We start from the raw sequence: 19,505 nt of genomic DNA on the forward strand, positions 1-19,505 counted from the left end.
TTCAACCCCATGTAAAACTCGATTCGAGGGATTAGGAACTGTATCAAAAAATAAAATTTCCAATGCGGGCGTTCGAACTTTGCAAATAAATTGCATGTGGGCAGCTGTTTTTATGACTCCCTTTATGTAGAACGGCGAAAGTTGAATACGCAGTAATAAAATTAGCCATTGGAAACGCATTGGGAACCAGTCAGAATCGAAAATCATCCAAGGGTTAGCCATAGTCAAAAATTTGTCACCCTTTTTGGAAAATTTTTCATCCCTCTTTACAGCGGGTTTTCGAATTTAAAATTCGTTACAATTTCGAATGCACGAGTCGCGGATTAGAGCAGAATGCAACTTGCGATTGGGTGGAGATTTGAACCAGCAAAAAAAAAAGGGTTCCAAGTTGCATTGTAAGGTTTACAAAAAAAAAACAAAATAAAGGAGGAAAGTCAAGAAGCCTTCGGAGCAAGTTCATGCCAAGGAAAGAAACATTGTTGTGATCCTTTGTGAGTGGAATGCGCCTGCAGCGAGCGATCCACGATCCTCGATCCTCGGAGCCTCGATTTTTAGTAGAAACCCAAAACCAGGTGATGCCGCTTTGTCTGTTCACGGGGCAGATGTGTTATCCTGCTGACGAGGACTACATGGTGAATGCAAGTTCCTCGTCCTGCCACAATGGCAATGTGTGAATGTTTCCACTGACAAATGAAGTGTTGCCTCTATTCGAAAACTCCGAATTCTGTGTACTCCTTTTCCCTGCAATTTTTAGGGGTTGGTTTTCCCTATCCGAACAGGGAGTGTAAAGTGCGTTTCGATTTATGGGAAAGATAAAACCAGAAATATATAGAGAGTGCATGGAGAGGTTGCCAGATTCTGACAATCCAATTACCCTTGCAAATCTAATGCAGTTTATCTACATATGAGTTTGATCAAGAACCATTTTCAAAACTGAAAATAAATCTGTAGAGGTTTTGAGTTTACAAATATTGCATATTCCTTAAAAATTTAATATAGTATCAATAAGTTTTTAAATCCAAGAAATGTAATAAGTTTCGAAACTTTAGCATCTAAAAATCAATTTTATTACTAGAATCTTTAGTGAGTTTGAACAATTCCAGCTCTTCTATATTCGAAATATAGTTTAGAATAGCCTTTCTTCTTAATTTAAATCGCTTATTTTAAAGGTCTAAATTTCTTTACTAATTTCAATTTAAAATCATTGCAACATAAGTGATAAGTGATAAGTTCGAGCCTTTCCACTTTCATTACCTCCACTTAACCCTTCATTAAAAACTCGTCACGCCCATCGAATCCTTCCTACTTGTTTGCATGCCACACAAAACGCCCTCGAAACGCCCCAGAGTAAAGTTTTTTGAACTACACCAAAAAAACAAGGAGCACCCAATCAGAACCGCTGATTATAATATCCTTTTCGCGCTTCCTCTTTCGAATTACCCCTTAAACATCCAGAGAACCTCAATTAACTTCACGCAACCAAATCCTTTCAATTTGAATAACGAGACGAGGGGAGATCTCTTTCAACAAGTGGGAATTTAAAAAATGAGGTGGCAAGGGTAACCCTTCGCTTAGGGTTGCCCCCTCAATTGGTTTCACACCTCAGCGCTATTCAAATGATATGTTAAACAGGGTTGAGCAGGATCAACAGTTTGCCTTTTTTGTGTGTAATGCTAATGTTATGCCACTTGAGTTTTTTAGCGGTTGAAGCAACCCTTTTTTATAAAACCCTTTTGGATGAGATCCCTTCCCCCCCGTTTTGTATTTTGACAACATTTGAATATGCATAATAGTTTGAAGAGGGGTGTGAGAGGGGTTAGGCACCCTTGGCTCGATTGACTCGCCTAATTTGTGTAAACCAATAAAAATGCAAGTTTAATTGTCAACTACTATCGGATGGCATTGGCAACCCTGTTAATGCGCCGCATTTATTCAAATGGGGTGGATTTTCGTGCATGTTTTTGCATAGATTAGTTGCACTTCGTTAGGGGTTGGTGTCCTTTGCTCGGGGTCCTTACATAATTGCTTCGCCTATCATTTAAATACGCCAAAGCAGAAATTTACATTTTGACAAATTGTTATTTCTGTTTGTTTGCGAAACAGAAGAGGGTCGTGTTAGGGTCATCGGGTGAGGGGGGTGGAGGTCAAAAGAGCATTTAGGGGTCTCGGCAGGATCATCTTTGGTTTAAGCTTGTTTCCCTGTGGGGGTTGTTTTCGGGGGAGGATGGTTGTGGGTGTGGAAAAAGAGATTTTGGGTGGCATTCCATGGAAATGGTTGAAAAGGGATTTAAAGTTTGAATGAACTTGAACAATGAAACATAATGGAAGTATGGTTTCTCGAAATAATTGCAATGCTGGGATACAGAAATATTTAAATCGGTTTTTTATACATACCAAACGGATATTATTTAGATAATAACGAGTCGTTTAATAATTTGCTTATCAAATTTGTATGCTTTTATAGCAGATTTTATTATTGATATTAAAAATGTTTCACCTATTGAAGTTTTTCAAATTATTAGCTGGTCTTTGATTTTTGTAAGCCTTTTTATGTTAAGTAATACTTTTCTATGCTGTAATACACTTTAAAGTAAAGTATTTACTCATATATCCATTTACTATATCATCTTCTCGACCCTTTAAACTCCTCAAATTTCTTACGGCTAACCCAAGGACTTCTGCCCCGATCTCAGTCACACTTTGGTCACGTGCTGGTTCCTCAACAGCACCTATAAAAATTATAGGTGCCCTAACCTAATGCCTCATTACCAATAACAGAGCCAGGAACTCCAGTCCTCAACGGAAATTCTGAGTTACTACCTAAGCCAAACCCTAAAATAAACCAAAATGCGGATAGGGGATGTGGAAAAGGGGATGCAGTGGAGAAGAGGGGTGCGTGGCTTATTGCATATTGCAAAAAAAAAAAAAAATAAGAGAAGAACTGAAAACTATAAAAGTTGTCTGTCGTGTGAGTAATCAATTTAGCCACAAAGTAGCCACGTTCCGACACGAGCCAGAAGCAGGATAAAAAAGGACATGTTTCCTCAATGCTGGCCAAGGATTAGCCATTATGTTATATAGATATGTATGATGTATTTACCTGATAGCGATCGAAGCGGCGAGGGCGGTGTAGGTGAGTTGGACATGTGCCGCATAACTGCAAACAAATAAAAAAAATATTTTTGAATTTTTAATAATGTCTCAGCCAAGCACACTTAAATGCAAATGACACGTACTTCTGGTGAAGGACAGAAATGGTCAAGGCAAACATTTTTCAAACAAGGAGTGGACAGGAGGTTTTCTTTTCATGTCTGGCTCGTAAAAAGTCCATTAGGAGTTCGGACATAAGACATTTCTTATGGCGAATATAACATGCAAAAATGTTTTCAGCTTTGCTCTGAGTGCCCGCTGTTGTAAAGTTTTTTAAGGATCCATTTCCGCGTGTGAATGGTCTGCATAATGCTTAAAATAGTTTGCACACAATAGATACGTTAAAAAAAGCACTGTAAAACAATTTGGTGCCTTAAAAATAAGATTCATTTCAAGAGAAAATCTTTTAAAACCATTTACTTCATCCTTTATTACATTTTAAACAAGCTTAAATTTATTCTAAATGAAATCTGGTAAAATCTGTTTTCAATTTAAATAAATGTCCCCTACTTAATCCCGAAAATCCCAAAGTGTCCGCAGAACTCAGCCCAAAATCCTCACCATCTTTCATTCATTTCCCACCGTCCATTCTCATCCTCCCTCAGCTTTTCCTTTTTTTGTGCCATTTGGTTTTTTGTTTTGCAAAGTAGATATTAAATTTATAGCTCCCCCGGGGCGTAAGCAAAGTAGTATCCTTGCTGGCGAGAAGGACAACGGGCAGCAGGAGAAAGTAACATATTTTTACGACAATATATTGTTGCGAGAACGCTCCGACTTGGGGAATCCTTGTGCATAATGTCCAGTGCAGGACAATATAAATATACAGATTACCCATTGGCCATTGCGATGGCGTTGTCCTTGTGGTTGGGTAATGGTCCTGCCCGATGGGATTGGGGCCGGCTTAAGGAGTGGGCGGTGGTTGACCTCACACCTCACTTGTTGGCAGGATAACAAGTGGCATTAGTCAAAGGATCTCTGGGATTTTCGGTGTGCACATGATCTGCATGTTAGAATTTCTCTACCTTTTTTTCCATACGCCACACCTTCGGCTTAAATGTAATTACACAAAATTTGCCTTTTGTGGCTAATTTGGTTTCTTTCTCTTTGTTGCCTACGTTTTAGCCTGCAAATAGTTATTCCCCAAAAAACGAAGGAAATGCCAAGGATGCGGAGAAAAAAAATAAACGTTTCCTTTCTCCTTTGTTTCCATGCAAAATACCCTCAGAAAAAAGACAACGTCTTGGACACAGGTAAAAAAAGGACACTGCAGGATGCAAATGCAAACAGAAAAAAAATCTAAGGACTCCGATCACACGCTCGCACAGTGGGATGCCCAAGGACAGCTGCTGGCCAAAAAGGACACCGGCAGCAGCAGGACATCGCATCAAATCTATTGCAAAACGCCATGAAATCGTTTATCTGATAGGGAAATTGTGTGTGCCTTTGCATATTCTACTATATACTCCATCTGATCTGAACCCTCTGCTAAGGATAATGTGTGGGCGTGTAATCATCATCGGTGACCTTTGTCTGCACTGGTTTCTTTCTTTAGTCCTTTTTTGGGTACAATTTATTGCTCGAGAAAGTGAAAAGTTTGGGTAACAGGTACAAGGTCCCATAAATCAGGTCGGGATTTGTGTTTAATTCGGTAAATTTCTCAGTAACAAGTCGGTTGATAAAAGAAAATACGTACTATGTTTTAAAAGAAATAATTTAAAAACTTTCAAAGATATTATACGTTGTTTTTTTTAACACTTTTACAGTGCTTTTTAAAACCTTTTTAGGACCTTAGAAACTCCTATTTAAATAAAAAAACAAAATAAACATAATAATAATTCCCAGTTCTGTGCTTAAATCCTTTTTGTATGCGACAACCCTAGCCAAACTTTATGAAAAGCCATTCTGGCGGGTTGTGGCATGGCAATCCTGAAAAACTCACATGTGTGTCCCGCTGTTGTTGCATTTTCCTGGTTGCAAACTTTTTTCGGTGAGTTTTCCACACTCGCCGATTGTTGTGTTGTTGTGTTTGTGTTATTTGTTGTTGTTGCATCCCAGAGACGCTGTTGTTGTTGCTGTAGCACCATCATTTTAGCAGTTGTATTATTTATAAGTGTTTATAAATTAAAATATTTAACTATGCACTCGAAACATTCACAAGGAAGAGAGTCAGCGTTCGGTTTCCTATATTTCCGTATCGTTCGCTTCGGTTTTGTATTTTTTTTGTTTTTGCTAGTTGAGAGAACCCGACCGTCTAGCTTCAACTTCGTTTGTCGAATGCAACTGAAAAACTGAGAAATCGGAGGAATCTTATTTTGCTGCATTCTCTGTGGGACCCGTTATGTGCACTCTGCCTCTCGCTCACACTCACTGCCTCTCCCATTCTGTCAGCCTTTGCTGTGCTTGTGTGTGTGATATGCTTTATGATTTGCAGCGGTAGTTTTCCCCGTTTCCTCTCCGCTCTCCTTTTCCACTCAAGCCTCTCACTCACTCGCTCATTTCCACTCACAATTCAACCCTGCACCGTTAGCCGGAGTTCAGTGTGTGCGTGTGGAACGTATTCTTTGTCGCCTGCATTCCGATCAGAATTTCCCTGCACTCCATTGTTGCCTTCCCCTGCACTTTCACATTTCCACATTTTCCTGCATTAGCATAGGCCACAAGTTGACTTCTCCTGCGAAATGGGTGTGGCCTATGTATTATGCATTTTCCTCCCGACTTTCTGCGCAGTATGCAGCATTTCTTTGCATATCTCGATTCTCCCCCGTTGCAAGTAAATCATAATTAAGTGGGGGCTTTATGTGCTCCTGCGAAGGTGTCGTCTGGCTTATATGTATATATATACAGTTGGGATATAATGTTATGTATGAGCCAGATTGAATGGGATTGTTTTTGGGGGTCTGGTTACAATCCCAACAGTAATTTATATTTTGGCACCTTGAAAGGAACATATAATGATTATGATATAATGATTCTGTTTAAAGAAATATTTTTTTTTTTCTCTGTGATTTAACCCTGCAATATTCCATACTTTTAATAACAATCGTTTGATATCTTTAAAAAAGTTGCAATTATAATGATTCAATATTATTTAAATATCCATAAATTTTAGAACACGCTAACATCGTAGGTTTTTTCGAATATCCCTAAGGGAATATCAATTCTGTACAAGCAGGAACTTTAAAAATAGTTGTTATAACTATATTAAAATACATTTCAAAATTGTTTCAAAAAGTAACAATCGTCTATACCAATTTATAGTCTTAAAATGCTTACAAAATCAACATCCTGACTGCGTAATTTTTTTCCATTTCACGGTAGATCTGAGAATTATATGGCTGCGTTTTGTGAATCCTGCCATCCGGCCATCCAATCCTCATCCACCCACATCAAGTTGAGCATTTCGGTGTGATTATATAAACACAAAACTCATTCATATAAACATCAGCGCAGCCATTGAACCGAGACTTGGTCGAGTAATTACAACAAGTGTTGTTGCGCTCTCTCGCTTTTCCCTTTTTCCTTCTTCCACCTCCCACCCACACAACAACACGTCCTGCGATTTTCCTCTTCTTTTTTGTTTTGAGAGGGAAAAGCGATGGGAAAAGGAACTTTGCAGCCCTGGTGACAGCGCATACATTTTATGATTATGACTGTGACTGCACTTCCTTTGCTTTCCTTCGCTTTTCTCTAAAGTTTGTGGGAGTCGCACGAGAAAATAATATGGGAATTCTTTCTCCTTTCCTTTCGCTGACTTGGGCCCATTTCCCGTTTCGCCTCAAGCATTTTAATTAAAACTGCAAAATTAATGTTTTTGCCTTCAGGACTCGATTTCCTCTTCGCTCCGAGGACCAAAACAATTAAAGAACGTAGAAGGACCAATAAAATTAAATAACTGTTAAGGAAGATGTCTTCTTTATGAATATAAAACTTTTCTATTCAATAACACATTATTTAAGCAATAAAATATGTTTTCTTAAGTTGTTATTGTTTTACTGCATTAATAACTAAGTAAGTAAATGACTTACAATCTTAGCTAATAATGTATTTTGATTCAGCAAAGTAGAAATACACGGGATATTTTACTTGTAGTAATTAAAAAAAAACATAATTCTTCATTTAAGAATTAAAATAAATAATTTTGAAAGCTTATATTATGGGATATAGTATCCTTTTTCCCACGATAAATTCTTGATTTACTGGTAAATAACAGCCTTTCACTATCACTATTTACACATTACTTTATATTAAAGTGCCAAAATGATTTAAGGGAGAAAGGAAAAACGGGAAAATCAATAGCAATCGTTCGATTCTCCCCCAAACTAATTTCAATAGTTATCCTTTTTGGTCCTGGCGCTTCGGCTGTTCTGCTGCTGATTAAACTTGTCACTGGGAGACAAAAGATAAACAGTTCCTCACTGCGAATAGTTTTCCCTGTCGGTTATTTTGCGTTTTTCCTGGGCGGTGTCTAGGCAATTTGATTATTTGCCAGGAGCAGACGGCTCAGACAGCCAGGACATCGCTGGACACACCAGACAGGACACAAAAAGGGGGAGACACACTCAAATACACACCAATACACACACTTGTGCATAGCAACATAGAAGTTTTTGGGCATTGAAATTAATCAAGAAAATAAACGCTTGGCAGCATCACCGGAAAATCGAGAGGAAAAGGGGCTGCGATGGGTGGAAACCACACACACTTTGCATGACGAAAACAGACGGGACAAGGGCAAGGACATCGCCAGGATCGGCAGTATGGAAGTGGGAAGTGGGAGCACTAACCCGGAACCAAACAATGTCGGGTGGTTGTGAAAACTCCGACGTTTCCCTGTCGCTGTTCGTCCTGCCATTGCTGTTGTTGCAACGCATTAAAATGACATACCAATTTGCGTTAAGCAAATAAGACGAGACTAGCATTCGGTCCTCAAGTTAGTTGTGTTTTTTGGGGCGGGGAAAATGGGAGGTTAAGTGGTTGGGGCCAGTAGTTTTGCTTGGGGAGTACTTTTCTCGGCTGTTGGGTGGATTCTGCATGGGTTTTATGGATTTTCGTTTGCGTTATAGTGCAAAATCATGACGCAGTTTGCTTCAGGGAAATTTTGTCAAAATTTACTCATTTAAAATACATTTTTAAACTTAAATTATGAATACATATTTCAAAAATGTATAGTTCTTCAAAAAAATTACCTAAAAAAAAAAAAAAACGTAGTAAACTAAAAACCAAATGGAACAGTTTAAAATATCCTATTAATTAAAAATTTTTTTGCATTCCATGTGAAAACTATACCGTCAAAATACAGTTTTTCTTTAAAGAAATGTAACGGTTTTTTCCTCATATTACATATATTTTTCTATACCCGAAATGGGTTAAAAAACAGGCACATAAATCAATAGTTCTTCACCCAAAAAACTTGTGAGAAAATTTTGCGAAAATTCCGTTAGATATCCCGTACTTAATCAGAGTCCTGGCACCCAAAAAACCCAAAAAAAAGTAGGCAAAAAGGAACCGCAATTTTTTGTGCCTTTTTCTCACCCTAACCGAAGACGAAAATCGCACAAAAAATCACCCAAAAAATTGGCCTTTGTTCAATTTGAATTTCCTTCAATTTCGAGATATTTTTACCTTAAAAAATTACGCATTATTGGGGTACATTCACCCTTAGGTAGCTGCCGCCAAGGGGTTGCTACCCCTCGTGAGTTTGCCGAAGAGCTAAGCTGTGGAAGATCTCGGGTAATCCTTGACAGTGATCCTCAATTTTTACCCTTGAGTCTATCTCGTTTTCTTCGTTTTTCTGGGCCAAAAAACGGCGCGCAATTTTCTTCGGCATTGTTCGGCGAAAAAAGTGGAGAAAATTCATTATTTTTTGTCGAAATATCTGAGTTTCGGTCTTCTGCGAAGGGTTGCACTGCCGATTGACAGCGATTTTCTGTGGCAGATTGCCGCTGGGCAAGTCGAAATCAATAAACGTTAATAAATAATCGAAGAAGGGAAGATGCGGCGCTACAAATGCGGAAGTAAAGGGACATTTAGAGGCGGCTTTGTCCTCTATTTCTTTCCTCTATTGATTTCCGTTTCTGGGGTTTCCTCATCGATTCGCACTCGCTTTAATCGGGTTCCTTTTTACCATTTTGGCGCGCTATTTTTTGTGGGTTTTTTGTACAAGATTTTTGGGTCAGCAGATGGAAAGAGTTGAAAAGTTTTGGAGGGAACGTCGTCGCTTCGAGAGGGTTCTTCTTTTGTAACGGTTGACAGTTTTGAGAACTTTCTATAGCTTTAAAAGTACAAAACCCTTGAAACCCTTTTTCCATCAATTTTAAGATAGCTTAGGTAATTTTAAAATATTTCCCAATATGTTAAATATTTATTATTTATTGTCACAGTGGATTAATAAAGTTCAATGTATTGGAGGTATTAAAATAAAAATTTAAAAATAAATGGTTCTATTGTAGAACTTTAGTTTTAAAGACCATCATTATATATTTATTAGTTGCATTAACAGTTTTTTAATAACATTCAGTTATTGAATAAAATCCATAATATATGGGACAAGAGATTTTCTTTATTCTTTTCTTTTAAAAACCATTTTCTTTCGAAACCCATTTCATTCATTCAGAAATCAATCTATGCAAATGTAACCCTTATGCTACTGCGCAACCATTTTAGAGTCGGCGAAGGAATGTAAATCGCATTTAAATCGAGGTGGTGGGTAAAAAACAAAAATGGATTTATGATCTTTGCTTTACAGCTTGTAAAGCGTTTTTATTGGATTTACGGCCACCCTCGGCGGACTTTTTACCCCGAGGCGGGGCTCAATTGGCCATAAGCTGCTCAGAGTACCGGGTCACAGTTGGTAGTGACACCAGTTTGCGTCAGAGCTTTCCTTTCTGGATTTTCCCGTCTGCTTTTCTCGGGGCGGGGTGGTTGCTTTTCTTCGCTTTTTGTTGTGACCCTGTCAAAGGTTACCTCATGCAATTGTGGTTCGGTTTTTTTTTGAGCGCCGCAAGCAACCTTTTTGAACAACGCGACAACCACCCACCAAATGACCCACCCACCCACTGAGCACTGGGCGCACAAAGTGGTTTTAAATTCCATTAAATAAAGTTGTAAAGGTTGAGCTGGTGCACTTGAGAATTTTCACGCATATTTTGTTCGCACTTTTGTAAAATGTATTAATATTTTAGTGATTTTAAATGGAGTTTGTATGTTGGTAATTCTGAGGGGGGACCATTCTCCATTTCTTTTCTTTTCTAAGGTCCTTTTTTTGGGTGGGTTGATTATAGGTGGAAAGGTATTGTATTAGATTGAGAGCTTGTAATTGAGTTGGATTACGTTTTATTATTTTTTTACTTTGGAGTGCTTGGTGTTGGGTTAGCTTAAATTTGATTTGGAAATGCGGTGGCAATGTGGCTTTATTAGATAAAATTTCCTTTTTTTTAATTTGGGATGCCCTAATAAACATTTAAAAAGGAATTCTCTAAATTTTCAACTGATAAGAGAGGAATTACAAACTTACTTCTTTTTTTTTTTGTCAAATACGATTCCACAACGTTGAAAAAATAACAAAATAACAAAAATAGAAACTGTATAAATGAATTAATATTCCAATTAATAAGCAAAAGGATAATTGTAGGAAAACACTATTCAAATATTCATAAAAATTATTAAGCTTTCATCCGAATAAAATAGAATTAAAATTGCTCGATTCGATATATTTTTAATACTATCAAAGAGAGTAAAGCTAAAGAGGGTAAAATTGTTCTATTTATAAACTGGATTTCCCTGTATAAACTGTTAATTATTCCTTCAAAAATTGCTAGAAATGTTAAGAACTTCGATAAAAAGCAAAAACTTAGTTCAAAATCAAATGGTTTTCTCCAATCTGATTCTCTGGTAAACACTCCAATATTTATATTAATTATGATTTACCCATTTTCCTGACTAACTAACCCATTCCCCTGATTTTCTTCCCCTCTGAACAATTAATTTGAGCATAAAACTTACCTTTGTTGGCAGGACGACAATGTCGACCATTTGAAGCTGGCTGCTCGTAAATGCCTGGCTCGTTGGGTGGTGCCACCACCACCGTGGTGGAGCAGGAAGTGGAGTTCGGTGGCAGGACATCCCCGGCTGGCGGTTGCTGCGGTGGCACGACTGCCAGTTTCGGTGGGGCAAGGTGGAGCTGCTTGGTGGCATGGCCATTGACAGAGCAAACGACGCCATGCCAATGATGGTTATGCTCCAGCTCAGAGGAAGCCACCCGGGGCTTCCCCGGCTCCACCACCAGACACTCCTGCTCCTCCTGCTGCTCCTGCTCCTGCTGCTGCTGCTCCTGAAGGACTTCCTCCTCCTCGTCACGCAACTGCTGCTGCTTCAGTTGGTGCTCCCGAATGAGGCGATCCCGTTCGTGGAAATGCCGGACGAACGAGTGGTCGCCAGTGTGATTTTGGTGATGCTGGTGGTTTTGGTGGCTCTGATGGTTCGGGTGGTTTTGGTGGAGCTGTGCTGCCTTCGGCGGGGTTAACGACTTGAACGTCTCTGCTTTGGCCGGTGGATACACCCCCACCAATCCCGGTGGCAGACTATTAATTAATGTGCCCATTGTCCTTTGCTGGTAATGATGTTGTTGGAACATAATTTCGTGCAGCGGTATTAGAAAGTCTGGCAGGGATTTCTGCCGCTGTTTGACAGATGCCAGCGTATCCATGCCAAAATACGAGGCGAGTGGCAGACATGTCTGGCCATCGCCACATGAGGAAGTCATCTGCTGGATGGCGACATCCTTGTTGATTTCCCCTTCTCCTCCTGCATCTCCACTCCTGCCATTGTAATTATGATATCCAATGCCATCGGCGGGCCTTAGATACCAGGGATTTAATATTGTTTTGCCACGACAGCTTGTAGCCAGCGCTATAAATCACGGGGAAATAAGTGAAAGCGGAAAAAAGGGTTAAACAATTGCATTTTCATAGACTAACCCAAGTGAAGTGAGAATTTGCCCGAAAAAGTGCCGATAAAATGGGCTAAAAAAGGGTAAAAAAAGGGGTTTCGATATCATTATCAACACTTGCCGGCTTTTCACCCCTCGAATAGTAAACATCCCTCGAACCCCTTTCTTCCGTAAGCATATTGCCAATGGAAACCGTTTATGTCACTATCAATTACTCATCATTATGGAACTTTGATACGCCCTTCCACCTCGTAACCCCCCTACCCCTACCCCCTTTCTCCTCTACACCTCTGCACCCTTGCAACATTTGGTTACGCCGCTTTTTTAGTGCGGGGTTGTACGCCATATTCGCCGTATTCACTTTTCAATCAGCTTTTTGTTCTTCGTCGATCTGTTCATTTATGACTTTGATTGATTATGAAATCTGTACATAATTTTGATTTTATAGTCTTCAGATAAGCAACGGAGGGAGTGAAATCCGAACATTTGTTCATCGATGTGTGGGCGTTGTACGTCATCAGGCTGAATGACACGCCCTTTCCTGAACGATGGAGTAACTCTATTAGGTTGGTTTTAAGACTACTAATGGAGGAAAAGCGGATGGGAGGGGAATTCATTCTAGAAAGGATGCTCATGAATTTTGAACGTCTACTATATGATGTTGATTACTAAGATATAGGAAACAAGAAAAGTAACACCAGTACATAATCACATAATATAGTAATTCCCCTTAGTTTAAATTAAACAGTTAAGTTTAAAGCCTACTAATAATGGAATAAATAATGTAATATATATAAGTGCAAGTCTTTGAATTCTTCAAAATTTTTGAATTAGAAAAAATTATCCATACATTAATGTAAGCGCCACGTTAGCCGCAAAGCTAATTTACAAAATTCTTTTTAAATTTTCCGACCCAGCATTTATTTTCTCGCCGACAACTGCTACTGTATGGAAAATGATCACTTCATTGTCGATCATTTATGGGCCAGCACTCAACATAAAAATACAGAACACTTTATGAATGAAACTCTGACCTGCGGCTAATGATGCACAAAAATAAAAAGCATCAGATACAATTGCCACCGCTCGAAGTCGAAGCAAGGCAACCACAAAATGTTCATTAGAGCGCCAAAAACTGTCTGAATAATGAGAATCACGAGCCCGAGATAATTGTGATTGAAGCCAGTAGTCAGATCGGATCAGGCCGATGTTATGGGTATTAATTTGATTTATGGCCGGGGGTCAGGTAGAACAAAGCCGGCAAAGCCGCAGGAAAGTCATTTCCCCTCTATTTCGCCGGCACAGATTGAACCGGATTCTTTTTATAGAGCAGAGCCATAGTGGGAATATTAGTTAACATTTAACCCTCTGTCACCCCTTCGGCTTGTGCTGGCCACGCGACATCTTAAAGATGCAAAAAAGGGTTGACAGACCGGAAATGGTGCAGGAACATATGATGCGAGCTGTGTTGGCAACTAAGCTGCTTTCGAGCCAAACAATACAGTTCTAGCTAATATGTGATAAATATTATTTTTACACAAATGTGGACTAAAATTGTATTTTTCTTTTAAATTATCATATGTTTATTTTTACAACAGAAATAAGAATAAATAATGCAAAATCTTCTAAGCATCATACCAAACTTTACTACTTTCAGATTCTAACAATTTAAATAAATAAATAGTATTCTAACTCAGGTTATAGATAAATATTAATAATGAAATTAAAGATTTAATATTTATTATTTAGTGTTTGATATTACAAAATCTGGCATATTTATAAATATCATAAAAAGCTTTAATGATTATTCTCTTTCGAAAAAATAAAATCGTCTGTCAACTTTTTACGCCTGAAATTTAAATATAGTAATTATAATTTTTTTAGGTTTTTTGGCTTTTAATTAAACAAAAAATGTCACCTCTAAATGAGAAGCGTGCCATGGATTATGAAAATGAAATGAGGGCGGTTCGGGATGGAAAGCTGACTTTCAATTATTGGAAAGGCTTCCTGTTTTTTGCTAAACGATTCCTTTGCCGCTGCTGTCAATCTGCCTGAATGCTCGTGCCAGTCAAGGTCCTTTTACAGAATGCAATCTGGCGAAGGGGGAAACTCTCGCTGAAAGATGAAGATCCAAAGGTGAAAGTTTCAATCAAATGAAGGGACCGAAAAAAGAGGAGTCGTTGCTTGCACAGTTGCCATCGAAGGAGCAGCTGGTTAAGCCGCACAAGCCGCAATTGTTAAAAAACTGAACATTAAATCCTTTTTTCAGGCTCAATTTGCTACTGATGCCGCGCATCCTTTGGCCAAAGGATCCTAAGCCCCGCAAGCTGTTTCAACCGAATCGAAGGCGCTCCAAAGGATTCCCCGCTTTTTTTCTTCGTTTTTTTTGGCATTGGGCATTGTTGCCTTGTGCGATTATATTTACCTGCAACATGGCGATTAACGCGCATCCTGCTCTACCTGGCTTCTCTTTATTGCTATCCTATGCGCTTTGATTTCCATTGCGGCAATATCCTTTATCCTTTGTGCCCCTTTGTTGCATGCACCGGCTGGCAAACACATTAGAAAAAGTGAAAAGCGGGGGAAGGGAAAGGGGAGGGGCAGCCACGGAAAAATGTGACAGGAGCGCAATGCATTGGCAGTTGGCTTTTCCCCTTTTCCACTTCTTCCACTTCTTCCCTTCGATCCTTTGAGCATTTTCAATTACGCAATGCCTGCGAAGGAAATTCGCTGAATATCTCTTTTTCGGTTGATCGAAATGAGTTTGTTTTTTTATGATTTTTCTTTGGAAATATTTTTAATTGAGAAATTGGACCACACAGCAGGCGATGAAATCTAGTTGGGTGATTGTGTGAAGTCTTAAAGGTTATTAAAATATTCAGCTGGCAGCTGATGTAATAAAAAGTAGTCGTAAAATGGTAGATTTTTCTTGGTACTGAATTAAAGTGATCTCCTTGAAATTTATAAAGATGTATGATGCATCAATAAAATATTGCACTTTGTTTTCGGGTGTAACTTTTTATTTTAAAAGTTTGATTACACGTGCCGGTGAAAAGTTTCCGTAAAAACGGTGTCAATTGCCTCGCCGATGTTAAATTGAAATCTAAAACTATTTCGGAGCCTAAAATCTGTCTGGTTATTTTTAAAATTGGTACAATTCCGAGAGCCATTACCACTATCTCCTCCCCGCGAATTTCTCCCGCCCAAGTGACTGATGTAACGAGTCTATTCCCAGACAGATACGTAACACATAAAAAGCGATATAAAAAACCATATTAAAAACGTATGAAAAAAATTAAACCAGCAGATGAGAGAGTTAAAAACCATTTAGAAATGTTTGCAATATAATTGCGGTGATTATTTCGGATCGGGGTCATTAACATGTGACATTCACAAACAGAAAAAAAAAAAAAACAAAAACAAACAATTCCGAAAAGAGTCGAAAGAGTAACACTTTTTTGGGATGCGATCTCCGGAGAGCGATAAAATAGTTAAATCGGCATTTGGGGCACCGGGAGCTTTCTAGAGTGATAAGGGCTCTTTTGGAGAATTGCGGTTAATTGAAGAATGCCAAGATTTGTGCGGAAGATTCGCTCGCTTAGCGCTAGAACCATAAATTGTTCCACTAATGTGAATTCTGTGGTGAATCCGAGTGTGTTGAGTGTGTGTTGTATTACTTGAGCCACTGAAGCGTGTGTTTCTGCCCCCTTTTCGACCCGATTGCCCCCTTTTTGGGTTTTGGTTCTGGCCAGATCGTGATTGTATAAATTGCCAAAGCGCGTTGCCAAAAAAGTTTAGAACTTTTCTGTCAGCTGCCGGGCGCGCAACTCAAATTTAATTATTGCTCTCGGCTCTCGAATCGCTTGAGTGTGTGTGTTTGTGTGTTTACTCAAATGTTTGGACCATGGTCAACGCTCTGTGGACCACGTTAATATCGCTTATTTTGGTCGGAAGTGTAGCGGCCAACGATCTGTTCTCCCTGCCACCTGCCACGAATCACAGGGAGGAACTTCTCGAGGATTATGGCCGATTTCTGCTGGCCACCATGAACAGGAGCATCGATCCCTGCGAGAACTTCTACGAATTCAGCTGCGGCGGTTGGAAAAAGGCGGAATTGGTTCCGGAACAGGCCAGGAATACCAGCTTCCTCCACGCAATCCAGCAGAAGATCGACGAACAGGTCCTGGGATTCCTGCAGAATGCCACTAAACGGGAACTGGAGGATCTGGGTGTTAATGGCACCAGATCGGCGGAGGTTAAAGCCAAGCAATTCTTCGCCAGTTGTGTGGAAGTGAAAGCCAACTTGTCATTGGGCTATCAGTATTTTCTGGACCTCGAAGAGGATCGTTTGAAGGACAGCAATGCCACTTATGATTGGATGTACATAAACTTTATGTCAAAGTACGATATATATCCTCTGCTGCCTTTAAAAGTGCATTATAGTACTTCCTCGCGAAAGTTTGATTTACTTTTGACAATTCCCACTAAAGTTTTAGCCTCTATAAATGAAGAGCAGCTAAAAAACATGACCAGAGATTTTGGTTTGGATACGAGTACAGACAAAGCTAAGCAGTTTTCGGAGAACTTTGCCAACCTCACAGCATTCGAGAGGAATTTGATTTCTTTGGCAAAAGCGCGAAACGAAACAGAGCAATTAAATTTTAGGGATTTCCTGGCGAAACACAAACACGATCGCTTGAATTGGACTCGCTTTTTTGAACTGGCCTTCAATGGCAGTCAAGAATCACACTGGCCAGTGCTCAATCAAGTGGATAACGTCAACGATTTGGTTTACTTTCTGGAGCAAACGAACCTCGATACATTGAGAAGTTATGTGAAAATGAGGGAGTTGCTCAAGTTTTATGGTTTGTGGAAAACTCTAACTAAAATCGGGGGAGTTCAAAGTGAATGTCGCTCATTGTCGGAGACCTATTTTAATTTTGCTCTGCTGCCCTGGTTTATTGGTAAGGTTTTCGATAAGGAAAGACGTGCTGATATCCTGAGGGTTGCCAAGGACATCAAGGATACGTTCTATGAGCTCTTGGATCATCATACTTGGCTGGATGACGAAACTCGTTCGCAGGCAAAAACCAAGTTGGCTTCAATGGATATTTTAGTTGGCTACACCGATGATTTGCAACATCGCGAGGTGATTGATGGAGTCTATAATGATATCAATATGACTGGAAATTGGTTCGAAAACCTTTGCATAATGGAGGGAAGTCGAGCTAGAGTTCGTTTGCGATCGGTGGATAAAGCCCTGATTCCACTTTTAATGCCAACGAGAACCGTGAATGCATATTATGCAGATTTTCTGAACCTGGCTTTTATCACAATTGGAATGGCCCAGTGGCCCTTTTACCATTACGACTTCCCAGATGTTCTAAAGTATGCCGGAGTTGGTAATATCATTGGTCATGAAATGGCCCATGGTTTCGATTCCTATTGCTATCAGTACAATTATGATGGCAAGAAGTCCAACTGGTGGTCTTCAGCTTCCTTGAGGAACTTCAAAGAAAGATATCGCTGCTTGGAGTCGCAGTACAATAAATTCATATTGATGGGAGTCCAAACCAATGGCACTTTAACATCCGGCGATAATATAGCCGATAATGTTGGCACCCGAATGGCATATTACGCTTTCAAGCGGAAAACTGGCGACAAGGCTTGGTTGGAAAAACCCCTCAGAGGTGTGAACTTCAACAACAAACAGCTGTTCTTCGTGAAGTTCGCCCAAACCTGGTGCAATGGAAAGGATAATGGCGAGAAGATCCGGAGACTGAAGACTGATGTCCACGCCTACGACGAGTTTCGGGTTCAGGGAACCCTCAGCAACATGCCCGAGTTCAGCGAGGCCTTCAACTGCAAGCTGGGCACCGAGATGAATCCCCTCAAAAAGTGCGTGGTCTGGTGAAATAAAGTTCAAGGTGTACAAAAAGAAAAAAAGTTGGTTGTATTTATTGGGTCTGGGGTGGCGAAATTTAGGAAATGGCAAATAATATAAAGTTAATTGATCTAGTAAAGTTTAAAGTTCGTTTTGTTTATATTATCGTATTTAAATACACATTATCACATCAAAAATATTGGAAAACATTTTGCTTTTCAATGGTTATAATTGATTTTTAATTTTTTCAGTCTTTAACTTTTTATGCTTACTAAACTTTATTATTGAAAATAGCTTAGAATTGTTTTGTGTTTTCAACTGTTCAAAACAACTTTAGCAACAAATAAATGCAAGCTTAATCTTTTTTAAAATCAAATTTATGGAAAGGCAAAAACGTAAAATTAAATAGGAAGAAAAAAATTATGAAGCTTTCAAAATCATAACAATATTTACACTTTTTTGAGCCATAATTGTTAAAACGCTTTTTATAAGTGATTAATTGGAAGGAAGGTGATTTATTTTCTGTTTATTATTCCGTTTTAAATATAGTGGGGAATTGAAAAAAAAAACATTTATTAGCCTGCCCCAATAATGACTTTATTAACTCAGGCAGCCAGTACTGGAAATAAATTATTAACTCAGTTAAAGTACTAGCTTCTTGAGGGCAATCAGCGATTTCGTGGTTCTTCTGCTAGCATAAAATCGATATTTCATGGACTAAACTAACAACGCCCCCCACTTGGAACAGCTGATGGCGATCGAATAGAATAACATAGAATATAATAGAATAGAATAGAACAGAGTGGAAAGTACTAATTGATTTGAAGCAGAACCTGCCGGAGGAACCTCCCACCGGGGATGGGATCTCGAAATAGTAGGCGGGTCCTGGCAATATTTGTCTTTTGACTTTGCAACGATGACACCTTTCTCATTACGAATTAATGGCATTTTCGACCGGCCAACAAAAGGTGCAACAAAAGGCCGAGAAGAAAGTCAGCGGCCGAAAAGAAAAGGTGCAGAAAGTGAGGCTTCGGCCGAAAAACCGTTGGCATGTTCTGTTTTTCCCAAAAAGAAAAACAGTTTTTACTATCATTAGTCGTCACTTGAGAGTCAGATACGGAGAACAAAACCAACGAGATCCTCGGCCAGAAGTCAGAAAGGAAGCCAAACCGTTGGATCGAAGGTGCAGTCTGCATACGAAATAAGGATGTGTATTTGCTTAAGGATATTCGGGCTTATCTTTATACCCTCGGAGCGGCGGCCTAACGGATTTTCGTGCATTTGTTATGGATTTTCGGCGCCAGGTCTCTTATTAGCCGGCCAGGTAAATGATCCCGGTGCCTTTTGCATCCTCGCAGCGGGAGTCCTGACTCCTGGCAGGTCGTAAAAATCCAACACTGCAGATAGATCATTAATTTAATGGCTTTTGTGCACTGGGCAAATGCAAAGTGCAATCCTCTACTTTACGTAGTATACCCACATCACACAAATGATCGTGGAGGTGGTCTTCCTGGGCAAATCAAA

The 19,505-nt window shown here is 39.4% G+C and overlaps 2 protein-coding genes across 6 annotated transcripts in view; one reads left to right on the plus strand and one right to left on the minus strand.

The window, feature by feature from the left end:
• The window catches only part of LOC108094496 (POU domain protein 2), a 32,103-nt gene that overhangs the window by 2,853 nt on the left and 9,745 nt on the right, over positions 1 to 19,505 (minus strand). The window contains exons 3-4 of one of the 5 annotated variants that reach the window (XM_043208694.1): positions 11,152 to 12,057; positions 3,101 to 3,157 (exon numbers count right to left, since the gene is read on the minus strand). In XM_043208694.1, coding sequence (XP_043064629.1) covers positions 3,101 to 3,157; positions 11,152 to 12,057 — 963 coding nt within the window. Of the gene's footprint in view, positions 1 to 3,100; positions 3,158 to 3,236; positions 3,421 to 5,089; positions 5,420 to 11,151; positions 12,058 to 19,505 lie in introns of those variants that run through there. The other 4 variants (XM_043208696.1, XM_043208698.1, XM_043208695.1 and 1 more) reach the window with 4 other exon arrangements.
• On the plus strand, positions 15,982 to 18,011 carry LOC108095093 (neprilysin). Its single transcript, XM_017196032.2, has one exon. The coding sequence runs from the start codon at positions 16,002 to 16,004 to the stop codon at positions 18,009 to 18,011; it is 2,010 nt and encodes a 669-aa protein (XP_017051521.1). The 5' UTR covers positions 15,982 to 16,001.

The sequence above is a fragment of the Drosophila ficusphila genome, unplaced genomic scaffold, assembly GCF_018152265.1.
Source record: "Drosophila ficusphila isolate 14025-0441.05 unplaced genomic scaffold, ASM1815226v1 contig_607, whole genome shotgun sequence".
Classification (NCBI taxonomy): Eukaryota; Metazoa; Arthropoda; class Insecta; order Diptera; family Drosophilidae; genus Drosophila; species Drosophila ficusphila.

What these genes read in the sequence shown, in the direction of transcription:
- LOC108095093 (XM_017196032.2), top strand. Translation starts at nt 16,002, where the DNA reads ATGGTCAACGCTCTGTGGACCACGTTAATATCGCTTATTTTGGTCGGA.